Here is a 14,135-nt window from a genome sequence, read left to right on the forward strand (position 1 = left end):
CAGAGCGGGAGAGTGACACAGCTACCAAGTGGCAGAACTGGGATGGAACTTCCCCTCTATCACACTGCCTGGTGGTCCCCAGGGCCGCCATATGGGGAGGATGGCAGTTGGAAGGGGCGAGTCATGGGGCAGGCAGAGGAGGAGCCCTGCCCGGCAGTAACTTGTGGAGAGCAGCTCCCCACTGTTTGCCTTTCTCCCAGGAGGAGCTGAGGCCAAAGCCCAGGGAGCAGAAGAGGGTGTTTCCTAGAAATGCCGTGGGTGTGGCTGGTGCTCACTCCCCATGGGCAAAGGACAAGGCTAGGCCTGCTCGTGAGTACTTACTGGAACCTCAGCTTGAATCCTCCAGAACTCCCATCCCTTTGATCTCACTCAGAAAGCTGGGCGTTTGGGCAAAGTCCAAGGGAGTCATTAGACTCTGATCTGACATTTCTGTTCTCAACCTAATGGCACAAGTATTTCACTGATGGCTGATGGCCTGACCAAGGGATTTTGCTTGCTGAGACTAGTAAGGTGGACTAGTGTTTTCATGCCATTTGGAGAGGCGATGAGTAAGAGGACTGTTTTAAAAAAAAAAACCTTTCTGTTAGGCTGGAGAACAAGAGTAATACCCTAACTCATGGTCTCCTGAAGCTCCAGGTTAAAATATATATATATATATAACCCGGAGTGTAGGAAATAGACAGGGGTGATTGAAAATCTTTAATAACCAGCATGGCATGGACGCCAACTGATCAGACTGTTCAGAAACACCCAGGAAGTCTGCACTGGCACACACAGGAAAAGAGCAGCTGTGGAGCGGGCCTTGGCAAGCGTCGGGGTGCTCCTTTGGGCCTCTCCTGGGAGCACATGCAGAAATCAGGTTTGCCATTGCCTCCAGAGACTATAGGAGATTCCCCCAGTAGCTGCGGGGGTGTCGGGGAGTACCTGTTAGGAGGAAAAGTGGCAGAACTGAAGGAAATGCTCTTTGGGAGAGCCTGAGAGCCAGACAGCCTAGGAAAGTCTTGTAAGGATGCCAACAGGGCCTGGCCTGGGCTCAGAGCTTGCTGCAGCCACAAGTTGGAGAATTTCACCCCAGCACATTGGGTGGCAATTACTCTTCCTCCCCCAGCCACTTACCACTCACAGCAGGTAGCATGCACACAGGCTGTAAACACAGTGCACGTCGTGGAGCAAATGCACATACGTGCCCAGTCAGTGTTCACACACAGAGCCCACATGTGCCCATGACCTGTAGACACCCTCTCAAGTCATGGGACATCCACACTCACACCCACAACATCATTCACAGACTCAGAGTCCTGAAGCACAAGCAACTAAAAGAGTCAGCTTTGACTAACTCCAGTCGGTTGCCCCTCCACACACACCTTGGTCTTTGCCCTTCCTCACACCTCCTGAGGAACAGGACAGCTGAGGTGGCCCGTGAGAAGTCCCTGCCATTCCCGGGCTCAGCCAGCAGGGGGAAGCCTCTCACGCCACACTGAATTTCACCGGAAGACTAAGGGGCCTGGAGGAGACAGGGAGGCGGAGCCCAAGGAAAGTGGAACATCTAAGAAGTTGTACAGTGTCCAGCCAGCCTGTGAGCTGGCCCAGGCGCACCCAGCCACCCAGTCCCGTGGGTGTGGGGCCTCAACTCCTCCTGCCCAGCTGATGAAATCGATAGAGCTTTGGGCAAGTTACCAGGAGAGGATGTTTTAGTTACCATAGCAGGGCTGGGCTGTCTCTCTGCCCAGCCGAGAGCTCGGAAGGGAATCAGCCAGCACACAGGAGTTGAATGGAATCTCTCATTTTGCGAGTCATAGCCACTCTCAGGCCCCACTTCTTGTCTGTGAAATGGGTTTAAGAATAAATCATGCGGGACTTCCCTGGTGGTTCAGTGGTTAAGAATCCGCCTGTCAATGCAGGGGACACGGGTTTGAGCCCTGGACTGGGAAGATCCCACATGCCGCGAAGAAGCTAAGCCCGTGTGCCACAACTACTGAGCCTACGCTCTACAGCCCGCAAGCCACAACTTACTGAAGCCCGCGAGCCACAACTACTGAAGCCCACGTGCCTAGAGCCCGTGCTCTGCAACAAGAGAAGCCACCGCAGTGAGAAGTCCATGCACCGCAATGAAGACCCAACGCAACCAAAAATAAATAAATGTATTTTTTTTAAAAAAAAGAACATGGGCAGTTCCCTGGTGGTCCAATGGTTAGAACTCGGTGCTTTCACTGCCGTGGCCCGGGTTCAATCCCTGGTAGGGGAACTGAGATCTGGCCAAAAAAACAAAACAAAACAAAACAAAGGAGATATGTATATCTCCATTAAAAAAAAGAAGAAGAAGAAGAAGAAATCACACATGCTCACTACTCCCTCCTTGGCCTTTGGACCCAAGCCATGTGCTCCGTCTCCTAAGACTTCCCTTCTTCTGCTTTACCTCTATTCACCCTGACATCTCCCGCCACACACGTCTCCTCAGGGAAGCTTCTCTGATTCTCCTCCCCATGTGGATCCTGCACTCTCCCCGCGATAAACTTCCTAGAGTCCTGTGCTTGTCCCCAGAGCCCTGACCACAGTCCTGGTCAGACCAGCCTTTGTGGCTTTTCAATAACATCGGATCTCCCTCACCAGGTTGTAAGCAATGTGGCACAGAGTGGGCGATCAAAGGCGTTTGTTGAATGTTGAGAAATGAATTTCTATGGCCCTTTGCAGATGACAAAGCACTTTCACATGCAAACCGGGCACCCTCTGAGGTCGACGTTGTTCACACCTGCATCACTTCTTTACTGTACCAAACCTTTTCACTTCAGAAACTTCACTTCAGCCTCACAACCAGACTGTGAGAAAGCTAAGGATTATTATTTCCATTTTACAAACAATAAAACTGAAGCCCAGAAAGGTGAAGTGTGACCCAGGCTTAGTACTTGGAGGAGCCAGGATTGTTAAGCCTCCAGATCCCTGGCCGGAAGCTGTGATCATTAGATTCCCCCGTCAGTCATCACTTTGGGCATCGTCACCCCCATTGTGGTGAAGGCCATGCTCAGTCTGGCAAGAAGGTGTATGCTTGGCAAGGACATGGGCTTTGGTGGGGGAACAAGCCTGGGTTCCCATCTGGGCATCACCTGCCTGTGACCTTCAGAGCTGGAGGAGCATCCGGTAAGGCTTCATGGCGGAGGTGGCCTTAGCTGGCACTTGAAAGACTGGGGGAATTAGGGGAGGCAGAGAACCAGGGAAGGGAAGGCTGGGGATACTAGAGGTGCACTGGGAAATGGGGTTTTGGTGACTTGGGCTGAGGCTTTCCCAGCCTCTGCTTCCTGAAAGATACATATGATGCTCACCCCTCACACTCCTGCTGGGGCCAGGGCAGCAGCCAGGACCGGTATAGAGGGCACCAGGCAGCAAGGGCTGTCATACCCTTGCCACGCACCCGTCCCTTGAGCCTCCCAGAGGCAAGGTGAGGAGCGAGTCTTCTCTGCTGTCTCTCACATACTGTCCTACACAGAGTAGGTGCTTTTTTTTTAGCTTATGGTCCAGGTGAGTGATTCTTTTGAATCGGTCTTTGTGCAGGCAGAACGCCCTTTTCTTGTGCTTGGGTTCTGAAAATGTTAGCCTAGGTTGAGCGGAGGTGGAGCTACTTCTGAAACTTGCATTAAGGCATGGGATCTGAAACTTGACAGGCAATGTGGGAGCAGGGGTGGGGGTGGAGAGGGCTATGGAGCTGGGCTGGGGGCTAGCCCAGAGTCGCCTTGGGGTGGGGTAGGAGGAAACTGAGATTGAAACTCCTGGGAAAAGCAGCGTCTGAGATCTCTGAGGTGATGGAGGTGGAAGGGACCAAGAGGTGAGCCCTCCCTCCTGAGACACCTCCTCCCCCCTCATCCCTGTGTGCTCTCTCCCCTCCCACTTTACCTTCCTTTATCTTTTCACACCCCTCACACCTGAGGGCTTAGGAGTTCCCAAGGAGGTGAGAGGACTCTAGGCTGTGAAGAAATTTGGGGGTCTAGAGACAGGGGGATGAAACTATGCCAGGGTCACCGGCTCCTATCCCCACACTTGCTGGGGAGGGAGCCAGAGACACCCCTGCCTAGATGGAAAGAAGGCTTCTTTCCGGCCACGCCGGCCTCCCAGGTCCCACAGATACAAGCATTTTTGCTGCCCTGAGACTGAGGGCGCCAGAGTGAAGCCCTTGCCGTAGCCGTAGCCGGGAGGGGACGGCAGCCCTTGAGTGACTGCTTGGCACTTCAGTACTGCCTTCACCTTGCTTTAAAGCAATGTCACCTTGGTCCCCTCGTTCCATTACATTCCACAGAAGATCCTCAGATGAACTTAGCCTCTCTGTGTCTCAGTTTCCTCAGCTATAAAATGGGTTTGCAATGGGGACTAATTCAGCCAGGACAGGCAATATGCTCGGAACAGTGCTTGGCACACAGGAAGCACTTGCTCCCTACCTGTCGTGTCGTGTCTGCCAGTTTCGTCTAGCTATGTCCCTTTAAGTGGGTCACTTTCCCTTTCTGAGCCCGACTTTCTTCTGTAAAAGGTCTGTAAAAATTAAGGGGCTCGGGAGACTGAATGGCCTCCCAGGAGCCTGCCAGCTCTGCCCTTCTAGGATTCTGTAAGTCTGAGGTAGGGAAAGCAGAGATTTTTGTCCTATGAAAATAGATGAGGGGGGACTGGAACCCCCAAAAGATGAACTGACCTGCCTAGGGTCACACAGCCAGTTACAGGCCAAGCTGGGTTTAGGATCCTGAGTGCTGAGCCACTAGCTTCAGGCCCCTGGGCTATGCAGCCTGCCAATTCTTTCACACCCAGGGAAGGTCAGAAAGCATTTGGTTATGGGGGAAGTATGAAATGGAGGTCCCAGCAGCCTCTGGGGCCAGGAGAAGCTTGGGCAGACCCACGTAACCCAGTGGTGGCTTTCCTCACTGGCCAAGGGTCCCGTTTCCCACCGTTTCTTCTGTTTCTTCTCCCAGAGCACTGATTCCCTCTGGAGAGTGGCCTGAAGCAGCCTCGCTGTTTGCTGGAAGCCCAGCAAAGCCCTGTGCACAAGCAGTTGCTTCCCACCCACCCACTCCTTCCAGGCGGCCAGGCAGGTGAGGAGGTTGAGACCCAGAAGGGGCCAAGGGGCCCCTCCACGGCCAGCCCTGTGCAGAAGCAGAGTCAGGACTGAACTCAGCTTTCTGGGCACCTGGCCTCGGGTGAAAAGGAACCTGAGGGCCAGGCCGGTCTCCTGGAGCAAGTGCCTGGCCCCAAAATCCAGGATCGGGTGCTGCCCAAGCTAACGCAGCCACGGGGGAGAGTGCTGAGGGCCATCTGTCCCTGGGGAGGCCCTGTGGGTTGTCTAGGAGACTGGAAATTTCCAGTGCCCCAGGCACACTCGGATTGGGGAAGCAGACTCCTAGCGGGAGCGGGGCAGCTAACCCGAGCTGAGGATGGAGCCGGCTTTGAGGCTTCGCTAGCCAGTTAGTGGCTCTGTGAATCTGAACAAGTGACTTGACCTTCCTGAGCCGGTCGTTCCATCTATAAATTGGGAACAATGATGACTTCCCTGTCCATCTTTCAGGGTTAGAGTGTGGCTTAGTGGGGATAATATTACCTCCCACCAGGGAGCGCGCACCATGGGCCAGGCACCGTGCCCAACACTTGACCTGCATCATCGCATTTGGTCCTGACCGCAGCGCTCAGAAGCAGCCAGCGTATCCTGCCCGCTGCGGAAATGGGGCTCATGGAGACACCCGGCTTTCAGGCCTCACAGAGAAGTAAACGGTGGTGCTGGGAGTTGAACCCTGATCTGACTCCAGACTTCCCCCTCCACGGAAAGCCCTCTGTTAGTATAATTACTGTCAGATAGCATGGCATAGAAGGCAGCTCATAAGCAGTTTACTAAATTCTCTTAATTCTGGACCTTGCTGCAGAAAGGAATTCTTCTCCTCGGGCCCCAGGCAAGGGTTCAAGGGCTCAGCTGAAGGGCTTGCGGATGCTTCACATGAGACAGGGTTCTGTGGCCCGCCATCTGTTTTTATAAACACAGCCACAGTGGTTCATTTACATTTTGTCTAAGGCCACTTTTGCAAGACAATGGCTGACTTGAGTACTTAGGACAGAGACCTCACAGCCTGCAAAGTCGATTTACAGAAAAAGCTTGCTGATCCCTGATTTGAAACATGCAAGGAAATGTCCTAGATGCAGCTCTGGCCTTTGAAGTCCAAGGCAGCAAGCCAGAGGAGTCCCTCTCTGAGCACTGGTCAGTATGTAGGAAAACTGGTTTTTCAAAGGAACCCTGGAGACATCTTTCATTGGGGGGGGGGCGGGGGTTCCAGAGAAACGCTGGCTGAGTCAGTAGTCCCTTTTAGGACCAGAAAAGAAGATGGTAAGTCTTCTCTGCCATTCCCTTTGGCAGTCAGCTGGTACAGGCCCACTCTGGTCAGAAATCTGGGGTTGTATATAAGCACCTCAGAATGGCTGCTTGCGTCGGCCAGGACTTGTGGGAGAATCTGAAACGTTAGGCATCTAAGTAGCTATGGCTCATTTTATACCAGGCCTGGGGTCCTGAAAAGCCTTGTGTGTGGCCTGAGTCTGTTTGCCTCCCTTATCTCTTTCATTTCAGGGGCTGCCTAATTTCTAGGTGGATTTGAAGCGCTGTTGTTTTTCAGGTTCATCTGCCCACCCCACCCCCTAACCCTTCCAGGTCTTGGTCCAGAAGTAATCAGTGAACAAAAAGTGAACTCCTTTTTCTTTTTTCCCTCTGTATTTTCAAAAACAGCCCCCTAGGGGGCTTCCCTGGTCGCGCAGTGGTTGAGAGTCCGCCTGCCGATGCAGGGGACACGGGTTCGTGCCCCAGTCTGGGAAGATCCCACATGCCGCAGAGCGGCTGGGCCCGTGAGCCATGGCCGCTGAGCCTGCGCGTCCGGAGCTTGTGCTCCGCGACGGGAGAGGCCACAACAGTGAGAGGCCCGCGTACCGCAAAACAAAAACAAAAACAACAACAAAAGAAACACAGCCCCCTACTCTGATTCTATTGTATTTATTTGGTCAAGATATCTCCAGATGGTGACAACCCATATGTCCTGCCTTCTTTTGGTTTGATGTCTAATTATCTTTACAGAAAGCCACCAGCTTTCCTTCCCCTCATCCTCTGCCCCAAGGAGGTCAGACTTGCCTCCACCCACTTGCATACCGTGACTACATATGCCTGGAGGACCCTGGTGGCAACTCCCCTTCCTTGTCCCCACATCCACTGTGCACCATCCTCCTGCCAACTTAACCAAAGGCAACTGGGTCTTCTGGGGCCGGTGTAAAGCTGGTGTCTCCGTGAGCCTTTCTCTGATCCCACCAGTCCACACCACGCCATCTATTTCCAGTGCACTTACTGGGATTTAAGTACATTTTGTACTTAAGTCTTCTCTCTAATTAGGGGACCTTCCATAGTACCATAGAAAGAGTTTACATTCTAGAATTCAAAGTCCAGATTTTAGATTCACTTACTGGCTGTGAGCCTTTGGGCAAGTTGCTTCAACTCTCTTAGCCTGTTTTCTCATTTGTAAAACGGGGATCTGTGTCGCTCAGTTGTTAGGATAATAAAATGAGTTGATATTTTTTAAAAAGAGCTCTGTAAACTGTTAAAGGGCTACACACTCACGGATCGGTATTAAGTTGCCCTGCCCTGCCTCCGCCCCCTTCTCCTTGGTTTCTTGTGAAATTAGAGCTTTGGGGGTGATTAGGGCGGCAACAGACCAACCAGCATAAAGCCAGCCCGCCCAAAACCTTCTTGCCTAAAACCAGTTCCTCTGACAACCAGTTTGCCTAAAAGTCAAAGTAGTAATTTTGAAAGAAGGCATTTTTGTACCAATTTTCCTAAGAGGCACTTCCAACACAATGTCATATTTTTACATCACTATATCATAATCTGCAACATTCTGTCAATGATAAGATTGCTGTGCACGCTTGTGGGTGGCATTTTCTATTTTATCATTCATTGAGCAGTTTCATGACTTTTTAGCAAGTGTCTGAAGACCCTTTCTTCAAATTGTATATTTCTAGAACTGAATACTTGTCAGATCTGTAGAATTTTCCACAAGATTTATCGAATGCACCTTTTGGATCACTCCTGTCTCCTTTTTGCTGGGTTATACTCTGAATCGTGTATACCTGTGTGCACCTAATGAGTTGATTAACCAAATTAGCATGTACCCAACGTTCCTTCCTGTTCTCCAAGATGTTGGCATTTTGACAAGCGTGAAGATGTGAGACAGATGGGGCAGAACTGCATCGAACTCCTTGCATTTTATTTCTCAGGCTATCTTGTGCATCAAGCAACTCTACTTTGTGAAACGTAGAATGATACATACGAAGTCATTACCAAACGTATTTATTGCAGGAAACAGAACATTTCTCAAGAACGGTAACTGGCTACAAAGTCCCGAGAGTGTTCAAAAGTAGATAAAAATAGAAGAAGACACACACCAAGGATATAAAACAATTTTTAGTAGAAATCCCACCTTTAATCAGAATGTTCTCAAATAAATTTTTTTAAAGATCCTTCAAAGGACACTGCAAAAAAAAAACAACAAAATTAGGACACTCAGATGCCAAAACACTTAAAAGTGGACTGCACTTTATGTGAACTGGTCATTAAGCACAGGGATTCCTTTTGTGAGTTTGTGGCAAATTAGTTTGAAGCCATTGGACCTGGAACCGATTTAGGAGGCAGGCACTTCCCTCCCTGCACATGAAGTTCATGGGCACGGGGGGCGGAGGGGGGCCGACCATGGATCTCAGCGGAGAGGTGTGCCCTTCCTGAACGTGACCTCCAAGAGTAAGGGCGAATTGTCAGCTTTTAACTCTTTATTATAAAGACATATTTACACTGAACAATCTTTACAAACACAGTGAACACAATTAGGGGAAAGGGACGATTTCTTAATGAAAAGCGCCTTAATAACTTTGTATAAATTAGTATAAGAATCATACACAACCACTTTAAATAAGATGGCCCCTCAGCACCTCCACTGCCCTGTGTCTCCAGACTTTCCCAGCCGTCCCTCTCCCGCTGCCCACAGCCCACCCCCGCTCTTCCCCCTGGGCTGGGCAACCGATGCGACAGGAGATGCAGAAAGGAACAGAGGGAAGAAGGCCCAGCCCCAGTGGGGACATCCGTGGCAGAAGAGGCTTTCTGGACACTGGCCAGACCCCACTCTGGGCTGAGGGGCGTTTGGGGGGGGCGGCAGGTGCCCAGCCTGGCTCCCCAGGGTGGCCTTAAAGCAGCAGTAGCAGCAGCGTTAGCAGCAGTGGAGGGAAGGGGGAGGGGCGGGTAGGCAAACGTTGGGGTTGCTCTGGGACTCCGGGGGCCGTGACTCCCCCTGCCCCACACGTACATAGGTGGCCATCAGGCTCCTGTCTTCCCTTTTCTCCCTCCCACGAGGCCTTTGAGAAGAAAGCCTGCTGAGATCTACACTTCCTCCCATCTTTCCTTCCTTCCTTCCCCCCTCCCTTCCTTCCTTCTTTGTTTCCTTCTTCTTCTCCCCACTCCCTGCCTCCTCAGGGAAAGGCCACTGGGAGAAGAAGGTCCAGTCAACGTGAAGGGAAAGCCACTGAGTCCAATTGGTTAAGGCCACCTCCTGATTCCTGGTAGTCTCGGTGCCTGAGCTGCCCCTATGAAAATACCCAGGGTCTGGGAGTGCTGCAAGGAATGGGGGCAGCTGGCCAGTCAGGGAACTTTCCAGGCCGGGTTGGGGAATGGACCAGAAGGGGCAGGCCAGGGAGGAGGGAACAGCTCCGTCCCACCGTGGGGCAGTTCACAGCCGGCCCCCTCTCCCTTCCTGGCCACCCCCAGCCCCAACCCCGGGAAAAGGCACTTAATGGGTTTGGAAGACATCGTCAAGAAGAGGGCATCATCACGTGGGAGTTCGGAGACCTGGGCCCTCGTGCTGGCTCTGCAGCGGCACTGGGCAGGTCACCATCCCTCTCCGAGCCTCCGTTTCTGCAGGAGTTTGCATAAGGAGGTGGCGCTAAGTGAACTCCAAGTTCCTTTTGGCTCTGATCGTCTGTGATTCTTGGCAAAACCAATCATCCTAGTTGGCTTTTGCTCCTGGGAGGGTACAGAGCCACCTGAGGCGCATACCCTCCCCTCCTGAGTTGGAGCTTGAACCAACTTGGGGGGGGGGGGGGGGGGGCGGGGGTGAGTGGGAGGGACTGCTAGGCGGCACAGTGAGGCGAGAGAAGTGACAAAGTACTTCACGGCCCCTCTCCTTCACCTCTTCCTCAACCGGGCCAAACATGGGGATGAGGAAGAGGCCACAGTAGCTATTCCTCCTCTTCTCCGATGCTTCACTCCCCCTTCGCCAGATCGCCAAGCTCCCGTTCCCATGCCCCCAAGGCACCCTGTCTGCATCCCAACGACCCGGTCCCTCTCACTGGAGTCTCTCATTGCTCCGCTCTCTATGGCCCTCTGGAGGCCTGGGGGGGAAGTGCTGATGCAAAGCCGTGGACTCTGCTGGAGCCCCATTAAAGAAGGGCGGGTTCCACCCAGCCCCCAGGGCATACCTGAGGCAGAAAGGGCCGAGAGAAGGGTTCGACGTTAGGGTATTGGACACAAGAGGTAGGGACTAGAGCAGAGGGAGGGCTGCGGAGAGGAAGGACGGCCTTCCAGTGCAGGGTCTCCCAAGTCACGAGGGGGCACTGAATGGGTCCTTGCTAGGGGCAGGAGCACGCCAATCCATTCGGGGAGGCTGGTGGGGGAGAAGAGCCGGACCGTCAGCAGCTAGAACAGGGGCCAGATGAGGCGAACGGATGGGGGGGCTCCAGAGAAGCAGGCCGATCGACGGAGGAGTAGAGAGAATCACGGGGGGCGGACACGTGGTGGCCCCTTCAGTCCTAAAGAGGAAAAATGACCAGAGAGGGGTCATTGACGTGTCCTAGGTCAAAGGAACCGCCTGGGACAGGAGAGGAGACGGCCTTCACCCGCCCTCCCCACGAGCCTGAACCTAAAGCCCCAGGCCACTGAGTCGGTGCCACCCTGTCCTGGCGACAGGGGGAAGGACAGCAGGCCAGGCCTCAGGGGCAGGCTCAGGCCCTGCTCTCTCCTTCCCACATCTCCGGGCAGCTCTCTTCCTGTTCTCTGCTAGCGGCTACCCCCAAGGATCCCTGCCTTCCCTCCCGCCTCTGGTGAGGATCCACACTGCACACCTGCACATATACCCTGGGGCACCTCTCCCCAGCTCATCAAGGCCCTCCAGAACACTCCAGCTGGGCCAGCCAGCCCAACCCTAGGCAGCAGAGTGGAGGGCAGCCAGCACCTAACTCCTGGGGAGTGTCAAGCCCCTCTCCAGCCTTGGTCTCCTGTCTAAACTGAAGGTGCTCTGTAAGCCCCGGTGTTACGCATGGGGCCGGCACTGCCTGGTGCAGGTGTCTGGCCAGCGGTAAGCAGCAGGGCCACCCGGCTTCCAGGCTGTTCCTCCCCTGCCCTTTCTGTGCCGCCCACTGACCAGAGGCTCAAGTACCTGCTTCAGAAAGGCATGGGGCCCTTATGGGAGAGGCGCGGCCGCTGGCGGCGGAACTTCCTCCGACCTCCCTGCCAGGGCCCTGGGCCGCTCCTCGGCCCTCTGGGCTGCACCAGGTGGCGGATGGTGCCTTCCTCCATCCCCTTCCCGTCAGAAGTCTGCAGCAGGGGCCCTGCAGGAAGGAGAAAGCCTGTCATCCCAAAGGCTGATGCAGATGGGCCAGGGCCCCAGAGGAGGGGCAGTCTCTCCATGAGGTGGCGCTCTCAGAGCTTTTGTTTTTCCTCTTCCAATCAGTGAACCGATGAACCACTTGCAATGTTTACACTGTCCTGGGGCAAACAGAGCCCACTACTCACATTTACAAATTATACACCTGACTAGATGTCCTTTTGACAGTCCTATCATGTTTCTGATGGGCACAAACACGTTCTGTGCTCAGAACATCATCGGGGGGTGCAGCTTGGGGTATCATGCCTGTACTCAGGCTGGGGCACAGCAGACAATAACTTCCCACTGCACCCTTGTGACTGATACACTTAAAACATTTCAAACACACAATATTTCAATGAAAACAACTCCCCCCATCACGTGCCTATCACCCAGATTCGACAGTTATCCAGATGGAGTTACATATGCTTTGGTTCTCCTGTTTCTTTCTTTGCAGAGATATTTTAAAGCAAATCTGGAACATGATGTCATTGTACATCCTTTGATACGCAGGTGACCCACTTTTGAGTACTAGAGCTCTCATACCTCACCCCTGGGCATCTCATCAGTGTTTGGCCATTTTGGGGCTCACTTGTTCCTGTGGCCTCCCTGTGGGTGTGGCTGGGGGATTGTTTGTGGGGCGTGGGGGCGAATCTCTGACTCTGTGTGCCTTATGCTGGGTTCTAGTCAGCCTGTGACCAGATTCAGAGGCCAAGAAATATTGTACAAATGAATGAGTAAACAAATGAGTGAATGTCACCTGAAGCAGCAAGTGCGTCGGGAGGGGGGTGGGCTGCTAGTATTGCCCCCCCATTGCCCTACCTCCTTTCACCCCTAGATCATACCCCCATCCTTTGCCTGATGCATATTCCTTCCATTCCAATCCCAGCTGGCTCCTTTTCTGCTCTAGGGGGCTCTTCTCTACATTTGTCCACATCTGGCTTAGAGGAGAAGCCTCCTGATGCCAGACCAAGCCCTGCCAATAGAATCCAAGTGGCGCTGGGTGTTCCTGGGTGCGATGAGGGAAAGACACACGATGAGGCCCCAGGGGTACAGCAGGCATGAGAAGAGAGGCACAGTGCCCAGATGGGGAGGGTAGCCTCTGCAAATGCTGAGACCCAGGACTGTGAGTGGTGGTGGCAGTCAGGGAGGGCGGGCTGTTGGGGGGAGGGGTCCCTAAGAGACAGGGGAGGCCCAGAGCCAGGATGAGGAACACGGCTGGTGGGCTCAGACTCTGGCCAGCGAGACGTCTGGACTCTAGGGCTGCAGAGAAGAGCTACCTAAGCTGACCGAGCTCTCAGCCACCTCTCATGGAGGCTGCAGTCCAGCCAGGTCAGGCGAGCTGGCGCTCCACAGACAAGCCAGCCGCCAGAGGCAAGCAGAGCAGGGAGATGCGATGGTGCTGGGCAGGAGGCAGACAGGCAGAGTGCCTGTGCGATGCCCAGGATGGGGCTGGTCTGCAGAAATACAGCTTCTGAGGCCAGTGATCATGAATCCCAGTCTCCCTCTCCGCACACCATCGGGTTCGCCTCCAGCTATATCCCTGTCTCTCGAAACCTGTTTCCATCCATCCAGGAGTCTCCACCACTAGCTCACAGTTTCCATATAACCACCCATTGGCTGCTCGCCCCCCAACCATACCCCTGGCGGCTCTTCCTTTCCTTCCTCCCTGCCTCCAGCATCCCCACGCTCCGGTTCCTTCCTTGGCTGTTTGACTCTTGTGATTCCTCCTCCACTTGCACACAATTTCCAGGCATTTATCCTCCTCTTGGGCCAAACGCAGGCAAGGATTGTCCTTAGGGCCCTCCCTGCCCAGGCCCCTGGCGCCTGCTGCTGTCCACGCTCTCTCGCCCAGACACGCACGCACACACTCTCTAGCCCTCCACCCTCCCTCCCAGAGAGAACGTCACAGGCCCATTAGGACCCCTCTGTTTACCAGCCACCCTTCATGCTTCTGGTTGGGGGTGGGTTACTGTGTCAGTTCCTCCCCTAAACCCATCACCTAATGTAAATTAAAACACGAGTTGTGTTTGCACTTTGGGGCAGTAGGTATGGACAGGGGCAAGGAGGCTGCTTTCGCCTGTCATAGGGCTACCCTCTGAGTGCCATCTGCAAAGGGGATGCACCGGGGAGGGAGAGGAGGGAAGCCCCTTCACTAAGCTCCCCACCGCAGCTGCTTCAGCTTCTGCCTTGTGTTTTGGAGTCCCCTCGAGGCTGTTCTGCCCTCTCAAGAGGACAGGAATGATACTGATGAGAAGTTGGTACCAGAGAAACTCTCAGGGCGAAAAGGACTGCGCTGAGGGTGTGGCCAGGCAAAAGGAAGGACCCTAAGGGCCTTGAAGGTGTCAGTGAGGTCTTGGTTCTTGTGTTGCAGGGATGGCCAATGGCACAGGCTATGGCCCGAGGGGTAACAGCAGGCATGAGAAGAGAGGCACAGTGCCCAGATGGGGAGGGTAG

At 53.8% G+C, this 14,135-nt stretch overlaps 1 protein-coding gene across 1 annotated transcript in view; it reads right to left on the reverse strand.

Annotated features, from left to right (window-relative positions):
- Positions 1–10,183: 10,183 nt before the first annotated feature.
- APLN (apelin) overlaps positions 10,184–14,135 on the reverse strand; it is a 7,363-nt gene continuing 3,411 nt past the window's right edge. Inside the window, exons 2-3 of the mRNA XM_029241268.1 lie at positions 11,472–11,643; positions 10,184–10,845 (exon numbers count right to left, since the gene is read on the reverse strand). Of these exons, the coding sequence (XP_029097101.1) occupies positions 11,477–11,643 (167 nt within the window). The 3' untranslated portion in view covers positions 10,184–10,845; positions 11,472–11,476. The remainder of the gene's footprint in view (positions 10,846–11,471; positions 11,644–14,135) is intronic.

The sequence above is a fragment of the Monodon monoceros genome, unplaced genomic scaffold (genome assembly GCF_005190385.1).
Source record: "Monodon monoceros isolate NGI ecotype Baffin Bay Population unplaced genomic scaffold, NGI_Narwhal_1 Super_Scaffold_22, whole genome shotgun sequence".
NCBI lineage: Eukaryota > Metazoa > Chordata > Mammalia > Artiodactyla > Monodontidae > Monodon > Monodon monoceros.